Source organism: Bombus pyrosoma, linkage group LG10, assembly GCF_014825855.1.
Source record: "Bombus pyrosoma isolate SC7728 linkage group LG10, ASM1482585v1, whole genome shotgun sequence".
Taxonomy (NCBI): Eukaryota; Metazoa; Arthropoda; class Insecta; order Hymenoptera; family Apidae; genus Bombus; species Bombus pyrosoma.
Genome location: NC_057779.1, coordinates 10,204,423 through 10,221,651, shown reverse-complemented (window position 1 = coordinate 10,221,651; position 17,229 = coordinate 10,204,423). Strand labels below are relative to the sequence as shown.

The 17,229-nt window shown below is 41.8% G+C and overlaps 1 protein-coding gene across 2 annotated transcripts in view; it reads right to left on the bottom strand.

Moving 5' to 3' along the window:
• The window catches only part of LOC122571611, a 192,189-nt gene that overhangs the window by 29,094 nt on the left and 145,866 nt on the right, over nucleotides 1-17,229 (bottom strand). The window contains exon 8 of one of the 2 annotated variants that reach the window (XM_043735581.1): nucleotides 7,940-8,072. The exons of the other annotated variant lie outside the window; for it this stretch is intronic. Coding sequence (XP_043591516.1) covers nucleotides 8,025-8,072 — 48 coding nt within the window. The 3' untranslated portion in view covers nucleotides 7,940-8,024. Of the gene's footprint in view, nucleotides 1-7,939; nucleotides 8,073-17,229 lie in introns of those variants that run through there. 2 annotated transcript variants of the gene reach the window in all.

The following is a 17,229-nucleotide window of genomic DNA, read 5'->3' as shown; positions in this document are numbered from 1 at the left end:
TTCAATGAGCCGCACGGTCTTCACCGGGAGTTCTCCACTTTCGAAACGACCGAGCTGAAGCGTCCACGGATACGGGCACGGGCAGCGGCCATTAGTCGCGTCTGTCTCTCGTGAATTTTAGATGAAACGAAAACTGCTGGTAACACAGAACCCGATTCCGTGGAAACGGATATTTGTCGTTCGGCCAGCAGATCGGACAGGTGGGGCGGTGCTATCCTGGAACGACGGTGTTAATCGTGCTAAACGGATCGACCGCCGCAGCTGCGTCCCTTTTATCATTTCTTTTCCTCCTTTTTCGGTGACCAAATTCTAGTTTTTTCTCTGATTCACTTCTCGAGTTCAGCAGGCCTCACCGGTCATTTTTTGGAAGCTTTCCAGGTCAGTTCTTACCGCGTGTCGATGTTGAGATAGCTACTATAAATAGGTTATTTTAGGAATTTTAATTTTAAGATAAACCGCAGGGGAAGAAATGACAAATAACGTAATGATTTACGAACTAATCGAGCAATTGAGTCGAGGCAGTTGAGCCATTCAAAGACAAAGCTGGCCAATTCCCTTTTCCAAAAGTTTCCTACTTTCAGCACCAAAACGCACGATTAATGTATTACTTCTGGCGAATCAAACAATTAACTTCAATAAAATCGATTAATCTGCTTTCTGACAAAAAATAATTCGATTACCAAACCGAAGAAAATAAAGACAATTCGTCAACACCGTCTTAATCCTACAAATATTTCCGCAACCACTTATTCTCTCTTCATCTTCTCTTTTTAGATTACCAAACTCTCAACCTACCCGACTATTCCCGTATCATTTTCTTATCATCAAACGTAAAAACCATGTGTTCACACGGAAGATTAAAGATCGGCAGAAGTAAGGATAAGGTCGTTTCGCTTGCCTTCAAGTTGTCGCGGCTGCTCGAGGCCAGACATTCGAAGGATCCAAATCCGGTGACGCGGCCGTGCAAACGACGAATCCCGGATTACGGTGCTTGTATACGTTTACCTAAATGGCGGGCAATTAGAAAGACGGTAATGAAAGTGTCAGTCGAATAGCGCGTTTCGCCGCTTCACCAATAAACCGCTTGCTTTACGGTCCGTGGACTCAGGGACTCGGGCTTCTCATCTAAATTTCCCACAGTCGGCATTAAATTCGTGCTGGGGCGCGCGTCTGCCCCTTCGTATACGTCCACCACCGCTCGACTAAACTGGATACTTATTAATTAAGGATAATTGCCGGAATTTACGATATCGTTCGGCTTTCGCGGACATTCGCACACTGCTTCGCCGATTCGCTTTTTGGTAAGCTCCTACGTGCGTGCCGATTGGTTATTTTTATCGATAAGTCCCTTACCTGCTTCGTACTTGGAACTGGTTCTTCAATTTGGTCTTTTGAATGGTCTTTTCGTACCTTTTGGAAGTACAGAGATTAGGATATTGTTAAGTATAATTGGTCGCAGTTAATGACTTTTAGAGTAAAGTAGACTTGTGACAAGCAGATGAAACTTGAATTTCTTCGAGAGTTACCATATCAAAGTAATTATCCCTTAACTCTTTACTAAAATTGCTATATCCTTATAAAGTAACAAACACGTAGATGTTATCACAATTATTACCTGTATTTTATATAACTTTTACTCGACAAAAATCCTATTTGAAACGCATTCAGCATTTGGATGCTTTCTTATGATAATAAAATGATTAAATAATTCCTTTAATTCCTACTTTCCCTGTCCCATAATCTCTCCTATACTCTGTTCCCTTAATCTACACCAACCATATCATTTAATGAGAGCCATCCACCGACGGTTCACGCGAAATTCACCGAGATTTCGCGTTCGAAAACCGTAGTTCAATCCTGACGCGATAAAATCGACGTCGAGATGCCTCCGCGCCCTGTTTCGTCCTGAAAGGCGAAGAAGCGCGGGCGCGAACGGCTGTTATCGTGAATTGAGCGCGTTCCGCGGCCGTATAAGCAGCCCTGGTACACCTGTAACTCCTCTTCTTTATCTCTTCCCTGGCCTCTTGCTCGCTCTTCAAGGGTATCAGTTGCTGATCGATTCAACCTGTGGGTGGTCTCGGGCCACGGGTACGTGTTGTAACCCTACTCTGTCCGAACGCTACCCGGTGTCCCACTGGTTACTCCGTTAATTCGCCAAGGTCTTCGATAGCAAGATGGTGGAACGCAGATCGATCCGGTCACCGTGTGCAGTACCTTCACGCTTCTTGGTGTCACGTGTTTTACGGCATCGTTCCTTACCGCCGTCCGATGGTAGTTGGCACGAGAAAAATCATCATCACGGATTTAGTCGATGGCGCTCCATATAATTATGAATAAATCTCTTCCAATTGATTCCTTTTCTCACTGTGTTCGATAGAGTTTCTATAACAAATTTTTTGGTAGATTTCTGTGGGAATTTTAATGTTTTATTGTTTATGGTGCTGCCGTAATCTTTGAAAATTTTTAAGTTGGTATATAATTATTATTGTTGATATTATTATCTACTATAAATTTTCACAAGATTAGTAAATGCTTATTTCTTGATCGAGATTATAAATATTTCTATGCACAAATAATTATTTATTCGCAATACACCAGAAACCTTTGTCGAACGATTATACTGAGTTCAAAGAACCCTAATTTCGAAGGCAAAACGAGCAGAATAGAAAATTTATAGTTCCAGAGGAAGAAATTGCGTCGAGGAATGCATTACGAATACAAAGTGTTATTAGAGATCCTAACGTCTGGTATAAAACGCATCTCCTCGTTTAAGTAGAATCGGTAAGAGTATCGCGTATCAGTATTACTCACATGTTCTTTCTAACACTGATGGTAAATAATATCGTTTCGAAACGATCGATTATAGTTTTAAAAAGAGGCTTGCTACAAATTTTCACCCGGTACATGACTCAGGCAGCGAAGCGGCTTCAGATGGGGGCGTAAAAGACCGGGAAACAAATGAGATACAAGGGTGGTAAGTTACACTCTTATATAGATAGGATCAAGCTACTCTAATATTCGTCAGAGATTCGTCTCTATTCGTCTAATTGAAATTTTTTTATTCGATTAAATTAAATGTGTCGTATCATGGCAATAAATGAGATTGAAAGAAAGTCTCGAATTTTCCATATCAACTAACAATTGCTAAAACCAGCAACCACTAAATTCAGAAAATTTATCTCCCTTCACCAAAGATTAATTTCAAGATTACCTGCGATCAAATAAATCAATCACTACTTAACTACAATGTACGCGTAACTACCTTTGAACTCCAACCACCGTAATAATTTCTGCACGCGTCTCGTACAAGCACCCTGCATCGAATGAAGCTGCATTTTAAAATCGTCGATCGACATTTCATTTTCCTTATCTCGGATATGCAGGAATTGTTGCGCGGCAACAAAGACGAGAGAATAATTTACGCGGCGACTCGCAGGATCTGAAGTATCGGCGGATGAAAGCACGTCGGATACTCTAAGCGAACGATATAAATTAAGGTTCAGGCACGGCGGTTACTCACCCGGTGCATTATGGATTGCCGTTACCCAGAAGATATAGTCTCGCCTTTATCGGGCTTAGATCACTCGCAATGCTCCGCCGTGGCGTATGCAGTTCATTAATCCGTATTTGCGATAGGCGTGTCGTGCGTGCAAATCGCTGCTCGCCTCGCTCGTTTGAGCTCTCACTTTCCGCTCGCGTTCCGCCGCAGAACCCCGAGAGACCCCTTCGAACGCAATTAGCGCTGTCAGATCTGAATCTGTCATTTTCACTTGGACGTTTTAATATTTTCCCGTTACGCTCGATGACGGATCGATCCGCGAGGGCTATCATTATTCATAGGAAAGCCTCGACGTTACAATACATTTGGATCATGCGTACAAATGATCGTCGATGTACACTACCGATCAATAGTTCTGAGCGTGTCAAGATTTCAGAAGAAATAATCATTTCCTTCAGCAAATGAATATTTTATTCGCAACGTTATTCTCTTATAACGTCGAAGTTGTAGTTGATTGTCAGACTATGAATTTTTATGCGTATATGGGAAATTGAACGACGCAAAAGTGTATAAAATACGCGTAACATAAAATGTACAAGACATTAGTACTTTGACAGGTGAAACAAATCTCTGCTCAGGTTTCATTTTTTCAATTGTGTTGAGTATTCGTTATTATCGATTTTTATCGCACAGCGGCTTAATGTAAGTTATATTTGCGCTAAAGAAATTCAATGAGAGATCGTTTTTTGAAATTCACACTCGTGAAATGGAAAAATCTACGATTATGGTATTGTTTGCGAATGATTAGGGATGCAGAGTGCTCTCGATAGAGCCTACGAGCAATTTATTTTCGTTGGACGACAGATAATTAATGCGTTTGATGACTTTAAACGAGCGCGAGAAGATTGTATGTACATATCGGGTTAAGTCGAAGATAAATCGTAGAGTTTGATGGATTAAACAGAAACATCGACTGATTTCTAAATTGCCGGTCTATGTTTCTACTATCTTAATCTATTAATTGCATATATATATATATATATTTCCATGACTTTTCTCAAGGAAGCTCGATAATCACGGTTCCATTAATCAATCTCCCTGGTAACGCTCTATCAATATTCTTCCTTCCTCGTACGACTCTTCAATTTTCTAACCGAAGATTTTATTAAAAGAATTCATTGATTAACCTTCTTGATTAAGTTGAAGTTTAAATTCACCTTAAATTTCATAATTATTTATGATATTTCCTTCACAGAAATTATTCATTCATGAGAAGTTAAACAATAATTATACAGCCGAGTAATAAAATTAGCAAATTTAGGAAACGTTATCTCGATCGATTTAACTACAGAGAAGTTTACATAAAAGTTAGACATCAACGCCGGAGGTAGCCTCTAATTTTCGCGTAGGCCTTCCGTCAACCGGCTACTGCGACGTCGACAACGATGACACACGAATGAGATACGATGCGGGTACTATGCCGCGACACGGCCATAATCTACCTCACGTTATGAATCCTTGCGCGAACGTGACGATACGTACTGGATGTATAAGCGCGTCGATACGTGTATGCGACGTCCACGGGGGTGGTCTACACTCGTGGCCATGAAAAACCAGCTGTTAATCAGGTTCCTACGTCGTACACGACGCCGGCGGCGTTATTCGCGCGTCTTCTTTCGTTATACATCGATACACGGATAAAGGCATGCGCTAGGCTGTTAGGTTCTACGCGTGGCTACCCGACTGCGGTTGTCAGCCAGCGCCACGTCGTTATCGAATTTCGACGAACGTCCAACTAAACGGCTTCCTGGAGTCGTCGAGGAATGTTTGCCGGATACTTGGACTGGAGAGAGTTAATCGATCTAAGACGAATATTTGTAGGTGAAAGAAACGATCCAATACACGTTGATCGTGTTTGGTCATTTTGTTTTGTAAAAATAATTCATTATACGGTTAGATACTAGATAATGATTTTTAAAGATATTTATGACTAAAGTTTCGTTGCCGCTGTGTAATTATTGCAGCGAATGAAAATAAATATAGCAGTCCTGCTTGAAAATTGATTGATAAATTTGATTGAAAGTGTTTCGATGAAAGACAATGATATTTGACAATGACAGTTGCTAAAATCCGCCGTGCGTAAAATCACTCTAGGACGATACGTATTACCAAGATTCTAGTACCAACTATTTAAGAGGAATTTTGAAGAAAAGTTATGAAAGATAGCACGAACTATAGCATCATTTAAATGACAATTATTCGAAATACATAATAATATAAATTTTATCGAGTAGGTTTAGTAAACTCGTTAGATTTAGGATAAGGTTTACACGCGAGGTCATGCACGCGCGCCACTTAAAACGCAGATACCAGGTGTTCAATTGGAACAAGCAATCATCTCGGGCAGGATGCAACATATGGATAACACTGCAGCTGTGGAACTAAAATAAAAGGCATACGCGTTGCTATACTTTGTAACTATCTGCTATTCTCTATTCACCCGTGCGCGTCATTTGACAGTCATTTATAGGAGACCATGAAACCACATTCTCACAGGCACGACTTAATAAAATCATGTATAACCAGCGTTTGAATAGAACGAATTATATTGTCTCAATCTGAAACTCATCGTTCGACGACGACAAAGCTAACGGTGCATGAGATCCTTCGTGATACCACAGAAACGTTTGTTTCCAATCACGCCCGATCTCACGCTGACAGGTCGCGTCAACGACTAACCGAAACCTTTCACTACCCTTCCATTCGACTAGGTGACTTCAATGAAATCCCGTTGATAGCTGAAACTGGCGTTTCGAATGCAATTAGCGTTCGAAGAAGCGCGACACATAGAACCAGCCTCTTCACCGTCTTCACTCGCGCGGAACACGAAAAACGGGCATGCTGCGATCGAACCAGCTGTCCAAGTTCCATCGAACGAAGCTTGACCCATCCAGCTCGAACTCTTACTTAGTACCGAGCCTTCTCGGCGCACGTTCGTCAATTTCCACGAGGAACGTCCTCTGACGCTGGAATAATGGAGAACGTTCCATCGAGCGTTCGAGCACGAACGCGCCTAATCATACAAGCCAAGTCGCAGACGGTCGTTCCCGATGCGTGTACTCGTGGTTTCATGTGGCTCGAGCAGTGTACACTCAATACACCGTGCGCTCTAACGGTGAAAACGTTGGAGAAGGATTTCACGCGCGGCGGCTCTCTGGCAGAAATCTTAATTCTCGGAAGAGTAAAACGACCCGGTCGCAGCCGATAGAAAGGCGCAACGACGTTGAGAAGGGGATCTCGGCGAGGATTCATACAAGAGGGATACTCGCAACGCCCGTTGGTTATACGAGGATAATACAGACAAATCGTAATCCCGCAGGCACGGAACGAGTGCCGATTAATTTCGAGATGAGCCCTGTCAAAATACAGGCACGCCGTTAGGGCCGATGCTCCCACGTACACCGCGGCTAATCTTGACTAATAACTGTCGCACACCGTGCGAGCAATAGGGAAAAGTGATAGGGAACCTGTTGAACTCCCGGTACCCAGGAGGAGAGCCACGAGACCGTCGTGTCCTCGTGTTCGAGTCACAATCGTTTCTCCGCGTATAGGTTATGTTTATGGCACGGCTCCTGCTCCCGTCTCACGGCCATAGATGCGTCTATAGATCAGAGATTACCAGGACGAACCAATCGCCTTTTCGGTTTAGAAGTTCATCGGGAATCCGTCTGCCTTATTCTGCTCTCGCTCGCTCTTCAAGTCGATCGATCGGTTTCTCGCGCGTCCTGACCATCAGCCAGCCATTACGATAATCGTGTGACGCTGTCACGCAATTGGTAACGTGGGAATCTTTCACGAGATTACGCTGGAACTTGAATTTCGTTCACGGTTATTTCCGGTTCGAAGAATTTATTCGACCGGCAGATTTTTATCTTCGCAATGGGAAAGACTTGTTCGTGACGTAGATGGTTTTATAATTATCGAGGTGTATACACTATCGGCCAAAAGTTTGCAATCCGTAGTCAATGCGTTGGGAAAGGCCAGGTTACAATTTTCAAATCTTAACGAAAGAATTAGAATTCTGGTACTGTATAAAACTTTTTAGGCGAAAGTCCATCGAAAGAAACGAAATCGCTATTGACAGTTATAAATATAAATGATATAAATGATATAATCACGAAAGTGAGTGTAAATTTTTGGTCCGTAGTGTACATATTTAAATGCATGAACGACGCTCGAAATACTAATACCCTTTTCATCTTTCAATTACGTGTGTTTAATTAATAAGCAACACAACTTTTATAAAGGTTTATGTAAAGCAACTAGAGCTGTTTTCCGTGGCCATTAGTTACAGATCATGGAATCCCATATGGTTGATTCTCGAAAGGCGAATAGCCCTAGTCCATGAGAATCTGTCCTTCCATCACGTGGGTTGATCTCTAGAAGAGTAGGACTATCGCCGTGTAAAATGTCGTCTCCCTGGTAATTCCGTGAGTGGCGTATCGCTACCGGTTTGAGCGGATCGTTAGAAAACAAGCTTCTCCGGCAACGTTTTCATTAGGCATCCTTCCACCTACGGATTAGAAATCGTTCGAGGAACGACCAGTACGAACAGGGATGGGATGCGCAATAGATCCACTTGCATGCTCGTAAACAACATTTTGTTTAGTGGTGAACTTATCGATGAATTATCGGTGGATAAAGGTCCGAGCGTAAGAACTGGCGTGACCGAAAGGTTTGTGTGCGCGTTTAATTACCCGGAGCGCTTGAAGTTTTTATTGCACGGCGTTATATACTCCATCGCGATGCACGCGATCGCCGCGGGATTTTGCGGGCAAAATACCGCGAGATACTCTAAGCAAACCTACACAGCTTCGACAATCATCGTTACTCGTTTCTTTATCCCTCGCATGGCTCGTTGGAAATGCCCTTCTACGAACAAGTGTTTTACAGACGACTACATTTTTTGCTTATCGTGATTTCTTGGTTGCGAGCAAGTTATTAGTAGAATGTTAATCCAGACGTGGTCGTTACTCTTCCAGGATGATCGTATGATTTCTGACAATATTCTTTACATTGCAAGAGGACATGTTTGCAAGAGGATGGTCATTCTTTCGAAATAGTAAACGATGCGATACAAGAATTTAATCAATTTACTTACTTCAAATTACAGATAAAAGAAAACTGATCCAACGAAAAGCTGATATAAATTGGATTTTGATAATATTGGATTGGAGAGTATTTCGATCTTGTTTCTTTTCCAATTAATGTCGATTCTCGATATTCTGCGCTGCAAACAATTTCAGAATCGTATATTATAGTTATTTTAACAAATTAAGAACTATATATCGTAATTATTTTTTCGTGATCTTCTACGTTTTAACAATTTAACAGTCATGTATCAGAGTTATGACAAATATATATGTATCATCGGCTACTTAAAAAATGGACCGAGCAGTTACTACGAGCAACAACGTAAATCAGTCTCACTGGCGTAAAAAGCTAATACACTTATCCGTTACCGCAGGATCGTTTTAGTATATCGACAACGTTTCTCGCCCTTCGCGTTCATCCGCGACGAACATCGGGCTCGTGCATCATCGGGGCGGCAGGGTCGTTCGGAGGTGTAATCAACGCTAACTACCGCGTTCCCTCGAAAACCATGACGCGATGCTGTTACGTGATCGTCGTTTGTCTCTGATACTCGACTGAGAACGAGCCGTGTTCCCTGCACGTACGCGTCGAAATGCATGCAACAACAAAGTAAAGACGAGGAGATGCAACACCAACGTGTATCTGGATCGGGATCGAGCCGATGGGCAGGCCGTAACTTGCCAACAAATTGAGTTCAATGATGATTCGATCGACGTATCGATCCAATATGCCTGCAATTTGCGAAAGAAATCGAGGCAACGACGATGCATCCGTGGCGAGTCACGCGCTCGTTACACACACCGCGATGTATAGGTGCTTTTATATCAGAGTTCACCACTCGAGGCTACCAACGTGGCAATCCAGATTCCCCTTCGTCGGATTATCGCGTCGAGGGAACGCGAGTGTAACTCGAATTTGTGGCACGTGAGAACGCCATGAACTTCGTGAACGCTACGAGAAAAACGCCCTGTTCACGCAACTAGGAACGTCTTTGAACCGTTTTGCAGGATCGTTCGCGCGTCAGCCGATCGCTTTAATCGATCGCCGCAGTGATCGCGGGCTAACCATCGATTAAATCGCGATCGAACGAATAATCGCCGTTATCTTTAGAATAGATCTGAGGCTGCTGCGATCGCCAGGGCCGCTGCTCGATCCTGCGGATAGTTTTGCGATCGGCGGGGACACGTTTTATAGGCTCGATCGAGATCACGATCTCCCATATATTTTTCCCACCTTCCTACCCTACTCACTCGCTCGAGAACGAGCAGAGAAAGGATCCGTGGAGAGATCCGCGAAGGTGAAACGAAGAAAGCAAGAGGAAGAGAGAGGGAGAAGGAGCAAGTGGCGACCGGCAAGAGAGGAGGACAACGACGAGCCAAGGGAGAGTCTCATCGGCCACTTCCCATGTTAATATCCGGTTATGCGTAAGGTATGGAGGCGTACGGCCAGTTTGCATGGAAACTAAGGCATTACCGTGCTGGACCACCGGCGTCGAACCACTCGTCGAACGGCCCTGTTTGCCGACACCTCGGAGGACGACTCTCCAAGGAGGATCCCCTACTACTCCCTTTCTCGCTTCGTCCTCTTATCGCCGCCCTCCTTTTCTCTTTCCCTCTTTCTCTCTCCTTCTCTCCCTCTTTCTCTCTTTCTCTCTCTCTCTCTCTCTCTCTTTCTCTCTCGCTCTCTTACTCTCCATGCCGCTTTCATGGAGCCACGATTCCGATTCCAGACGTTCCCTCTCGCGTACCCGGCGAAGGATCTTCAGATTACGGGCAACGAGTATCAACGGCGGATCAGCGAGGTTTTATCGGTGGGACAGGGCCGGGCTGCTCGACCCCGACGAACCCCTTTCTCGACCAACAGCCTATTTACTCGCGTTCGATAGATATTTTCGTTCATTTCGAAACAGTTCTCTCTTTTCTCTTATTGTAAAGATCGCTTTCTGACGATCGAATCGAATTTCGTTTCAGAGAGGGAATTTCGGTGGTTCTTCTTTTTGATTCAGATCGAAGAAAGGGGAGGGAAGATCGTTTCGGAACCAGATTTGTTGTATCACATGGAAATATGGAATCGTTAGAAACCTGTTCGGATAGTAACTGTTTCGATGAGAGAGTAGGGAGAATATCAGCGGTTACGATTGCTCTGGAGTTTTAGATCGTTGTTTTCTCGTGGCGGCAAAATGAAAGGAAATTTTTGGAGCGGCCTCGATCGTTTATACGGGGTGTAGATTAGACGTGGACCGTAGATTAGCGGCTTAGACCCTTCCACGAATTTTATTCTTATGTTACTCACAGATACACTTTTCTGCTTTCGATTTTTCTTATTTTTCATAGTTTGAGTTTAATGGTACGTACATGGTGCAATGCGTTCTTTTTCTTTCACATTGTTATTGGACACGGATGATAAGAGTTCGAGAATCGCGTTGCTAGGACGATTAATTATATCTATGGTACCGCAGCTTGCCCAATTACGGAGAAAACTATTATTACTTTACATAAACTTTTACGGCGCATCGCGTTCATTATGTCATGCCTAGGAGAAATCGGTACTTTATTAGATCTTTTTCAGTCTTTTTGCATGCAATTTTTTTTTAGTGAATGTCATTTAGAAGATTGAAAAAGAAACAATTTTTAAACAAGTCCAGATATGTTACTTGTTATGTTACTGTATAATCTTGGTCTTTAAATGCTAGAGGGAGTAAAGATAGCCGAAAACTACCTCCCCTTAACCTACCTGTAAAATAATAACTAGAAATTCAGGAATAGTCTGAGGCCGTTTATGTGTTGTAGAATATTCAAAATAAACTCCTCGCTGTGCTATCCAGAAGTTGAAACAATTTTACTTATGCTCGTGAAAATATAAAATTAACATCCACAGTTTGTTCAAAAGATATTCCAAATGGCGTTAGCCTATTCATCAATATCTATCAAGTTTCTTTCGAACGCCGTCATGTACGAACACGTGTAAGCTTTCAATAGTGCAAGAGAAAAGCCAGTTCACCTGTCGACGACGTTGTGTTCGCTACGGCCCTGTCTCCGTGACACCTATGCCCCGTCCGTTCGGATCTAAAAGTCCTCGGCGCCCACACTCGGGTTCCTAGGCTTAAAGAGGTTCAAAGTTCCCTCCGTGGTCGTTTACGCCTTATTTATTCTCGTAATTTACTCCCACGCGGCCCTTACACGCCGGCAATTTATTTTACGACGATCATATCTGGAAGTGGCTGGCAGAGTGCCGCCCGGTCCACCATACACAACTCTCTGACTCTCTTCGTGTGTACCACGAGTTCACACTCCTTTCCAGAGCATTGCTTAAACCGGCACGTCGAGGAAAGAACGACTTAGATACAGGAAATTTTAATATCCGTTTAATAACGGCTTTTCTTGGTGAAGATGCAGTACGTTGCTTTATGCATGTTGCCCATAGACGTGGGCATTTGAAGCTCAGTTACAAAGCGATTGGAAATTTCCAATATCGTAAAAATTCGAGTTCACGCTTAAAATTCTTCAGAATTTTTCTTAAATCTTAATCTTAAATCTTCACTCTCGATGAATTTTCAATTGTTAAAGTTACGATAAATCTTGAAAATTTAGACCTTCGGAAAGATTTGATAGGTTTTGAATGTCTTTGAACGTACAAATTGAACATCTGTTCAATCACACGTACGTAAGTAGATATTCGGAGCGACTCGAAGTGTTTCAGATTACATTTTGCGTTTCATTGCTATATGTTGCAGGTTGTTCGTGAAAATTCCAAGTCAGAGATACAATCTTTTAAAAAATGGAAAATATCAGAACATGTCCAATATTTGGTTTTTCCCATCGTCTATTTTATATCCAGAGGCAATTGAAACTCGATCCTTTGCACGTTCTTAATTAATTTTGATCCTTTAGAGTCGCACCGCTTATATCGCGAAACTACACGATTTATGCTTTCATTTTCGAAATTACGCTTATATTTTGATTTATTTATAATTTTCGATGAGAGCTCTTACTCTCGTAATATCGTAGCCCGTAATATTATAATGAGAATGCATTTAAGATCGTAAGAAAGCGAAAAACGTGTTAAATATCGGATGAATTTCGTTAAGGGTAGAAATATTTGTTATCTTTATAGTTGATCTTTCTCTTAACGATGTCTCACGAAGCAAGTTTTTATGTCACCAGTCGGTACTCCAAGATGCAATTTAATAGATTTTTTGCATGAAATATGCACGTGCTCGCGGACAGTTATCTCTTATATGTACGTAATAACAGAAGCAACAGCGGAGTAAATCAGGGTGTATCATCCTCCGTCGCGACATTGTTTATGGAACATCATCGACAAGAAAACTGTCGTGGTAAGAGCTGCAACGACGTTTTGCGATTCTTATTTGTGAATTTCTTTATGACGTTTAAACGTCCCTGGTCTACAGAGCCTCGAATATGTCACGTAGGTAAATTCTTTCATATCGCTTATTAATGAGATTAACACGAAAACAAGAAATTACTGCATTAAGGAAAAAAATCCTCGATTATTATTCGCGTCCTTAACTTTTTCGCCATCAAATCGCTTTCGCGAATCTAGCGCAAAATTATTATACATAACACTCCAGTTTAATCTTCCACAGAATAATAGCGTCCCTTTTAAATGTTAGCGAATACAGAAATTAATAAAATTCTTTAGAGATGGTTATTTTAATTCTCGATCGGTTGAAAGTTATGCAATCTTCGATAATCCTTGATTTTCGCATTTTTTTACAACAAATTCCCATTCTCGAACGTAATAAAAAATATTTTACATAATTCTCCGTTTTACTTTCCTTTTTAAGTATCGATGAACGTCGTGTTTAATGGAATTGCTCGAGGGATGGTGTTTCGATCGGTTGGAAGTCGAGCAAACGCGAGCGAATCGCGTAATCGCCGCTAAAAAGGGACTTTTTAAATTACGGGCCGGTTCACCGATAAATAGCCCGGATGTGATGGTCCAATTACGCTCGCGTATTTATATTCATTCGCTTCACGCCCGCCCGGACGTTTATTCTCGGTCGCGTGCGCGACTTAATGAGCCCGAATCGCTCGCGACGTACGAAAAAATGAATGAAATTTATACGGTGGGCCCTCTCGGGCTCTTGTGCATGAAATCGAACGGCAAACCCCGAGGTACAGTGTGTTCGTGTCAAAAATAAGACTTAAGGAACACGGAGGAGAAAAACTCTTTCAGGGTTCTTGTTTAAAGTATATAAATGAAAACGCAGATTTTCCGCGAAATTTATATGACAAGTAGTTCTTAGAAAAATTAAGGGTTGATGCTATATATTTCACAATTCAATAATTAAGGGTTAAAAACTACATTTTTTAATATATATATATTTTTTGGGGGGATTAGAAGCTATACATAGTAACGAATTACTTCATTCTGTGTACAATCTAAAAACTACTTCTTTAAACAAATCCTTTTTAACTCAACGAACAAGATACAATCGCTTCGAGAATCGCGCTTAACGACAACGTCTTCTATTTGACCGATGCAGGAAGAATGATGGATAGCGATTCAGGGGTTGGTTTCGCATGATGAGAACAGGGTGCTCATACATGCAGGCGCTAACGGGCGTAAAATGAATTATCATTTATATATGCGCGCGTTGTCGGTCGCGTGTTAGTTTGCGTCGTCGCGCGGCGTACGTTATTCGAGCCCCACTTCGCACCTCCGCGTAAACGGTCACCACTGTCAGGATATACTTATTTATTCCAATGTTAAACCTTCGCGCCGGTAGCTTTATGCTGGAAAATTAGCAAGGGTTACGCCGTTGAATGGCTACGTTGCCGCTTAACACCAGCCGATGCATTCTCCAAGTTTTTTTAATGGACGGTGACACGCCCTCCTTAGCGCCCTTTAACACCTTTCGACCTCCTTTAAAGAGTGCCTCCTCGCGAAACCATCTTTGAATACTACACCGCGCGAAAATTCCTCTTTAACCACGGAAACACGTTTGCTTGGTCGACGTGCTAAAGATGGGAACGCTCGTGTCGTTTCTTTGCGGGCATTCATGTCTCTGGGATGTCGAACGCTGCGTTGGCGTTATAGGTTTTACCTAGGCTTTGCTGTTCCTAACTAAAAGGAAGAACCAGCGGAAGAGATGCTAGTCCGATTGCTTTGTAGCGTGATAGAAGCATAATTTTAAAAATATGGCACGTTTCTTTTTGCCATTGAACGAGACGATTACATCTACAAATTTGTCATTCGTATTATCGTTCACAGGTACCTAAGCACCTGTTAGAAAATTTATGCAGAATCGGATAAATCTAAAGAATTATTAGGATCGTGTGAAAACCCTTGAGATTATTATTTCGTTTCAAGTTTAAAAATTTAATAATTTCAAAGATTCAAGAGTCTTATTAATCGGAAGTAAGACAGCTACATTTTTTCTAATCCACTGTATTTTTCTCACTCCGTCATTGATGAAATTTTTGGCAATTTTGAAATCGCTGTCTTGTACGAATAAAAAGTTCGACTGATTACGTTTCGCATGGAACTAACAGGTACACTAATACTTATGAACGGGGATGCACATTCACAGACGTCTTTCCAATCATAAACAGTATTTCCCCGAAGATGCGAGAAATTTCTTTCATAGTAGACACGAAGCAGACTCGGTCAATAGGTTAATTATCAATTCTAATAATTGATTTTGACATTATTGTTCTAAATACCTTGAGTCGGTTCTCGAGAAAGTGCATTAACGCAACGCGATGTCTAACGATATCCCAGTTACGTTTTTGTACTCATTAAGTAAACGTGGTCGACGTGGTTAGGTTCATGGTCGACACATTTCGAGGGGGTATATCCTAGGCTCAACATTACCGCTGACAGAGTTAAATAGCGTTCTCTGACCTTTCGATGAACCGCGATCGCTAAAAGCTTGTACCAGGAGATTAACTTAATAACTTCTTTACAAGAGGTCTCTTTCCTAATACCCAGCGATTCTTTCTTCGTCCGATGTGACAATTAATAACCGAAGAAACAGTGTCTCTCCGAATGATTACCAGAGGGTACGAGCAAACATTCATTTCTCCGATTGACAACCAGTGATTGATCGAGCCTTTGTAGAACCACCGTGTTGCCTGCATATTTCATCGTTTCACATCTAACCACTTCTAATAGAATTCTTCTCCGATTTCTCAACCCTGTCTTTCACGAGCCAAGAACTATCTCAGATATATCCTCTTCAATTAGTAATCACTAGTGTTCGGTATATCGTTCAATGAAAGCTATTGTAACGAATTGTTAACACATCGTGCCTCGTGGGCGTCTGTTAGCTTACAATAGTCAACAGAAAATTTTCATTAGCGGCTTGAGAATATTCCTCAACATATCTCTACGTATTTAATGTTCTATTAATACATTTATTTATCTCGAAGCACAGAATGTATTGTATTCGCGTGGATGTTCCTAGAAAATCTTTTAACATTCATAAACATATTTAACTAATCGGCGACGTGTTACTGCGATGATTGCAAATAAACGTAACAATGATTAATACTTTACAGATTCTATAATTATCTAACATACGTTTGTTGGTCGTACCATTTCGCGGATGATTAACTATCGATGAAATCGATATTCCTAGTCGACAAAGACTAAGATCGTTCTTTTCCTTTTTGAAAAGGATTAATTTCCACGTTTGCTCCGATACATTACTGTTTCCAATATTGTTATTATAGTTAGGATTACATTTGTATGATACTTAAATTAAAAAGTCTAGACGATTATACGCTAAAATAAGATTAAGAAGACTAAATTTCTTAAAACTAAAATTTCTAATTAAAATTCGAATCTTTTAAAGTCATTTTCTCGCCGAACGAATTTTCTAGGATCTAACGAGATTCACCAAACGTTCGACATATCCACGAAGAGCACTCGAAACGAAACCATCGAGTAGAACAGCCTATCCGTCCTGGTATCTGCATCTCGCGCCTCCCCGTTAAGTTACAACGACTGGCGCTTAACCCCTGACACAAGCTACAATGGCTGGACGGGACTCCATAATTGTTATTTTAATAAGCTAATTTTCGCCGTGCTCGAGCGCCACGCAAACCGCGCGAGGAGGGAAAGAGCGTCCACGGCGAAGTGGAAGGCGTTGGACACGGGCAGACAGAGAAAGAAAGGGACAAGATGGTGCATGGACTATGGCCCCATCGACGGCCACGTCGGACGTGGCGAGATTAACGGCTGTACTTCCGAGGGTCTCGACGATTTACCCGTAATAAACGTAGCCACGCTTCTTACACCGAGATTCGTACTCCCCTCGTATCTTTTTCTGCGAAACTCTGTCACTCTTCACTGACGCGTTTGTTCTTTCGTGATCCCTTAGGCTCTTTTCTTCGATTTGATTAGCGTAGATCAAAGTCTGGATGTTGGATTTTTTCCTTATTAATACTTTCGATATATTATTCCAGTACAGGCGTTTCTGACCACGTAGATACGTATTGCGCGCTTCGCTGTATTTATTATACAATTTACATACTAATTAATTAGGTTCAGGTACATGAAACTTTGTATCGTTTGGTAGTATCTACTTTGATACGACTATGAAAATG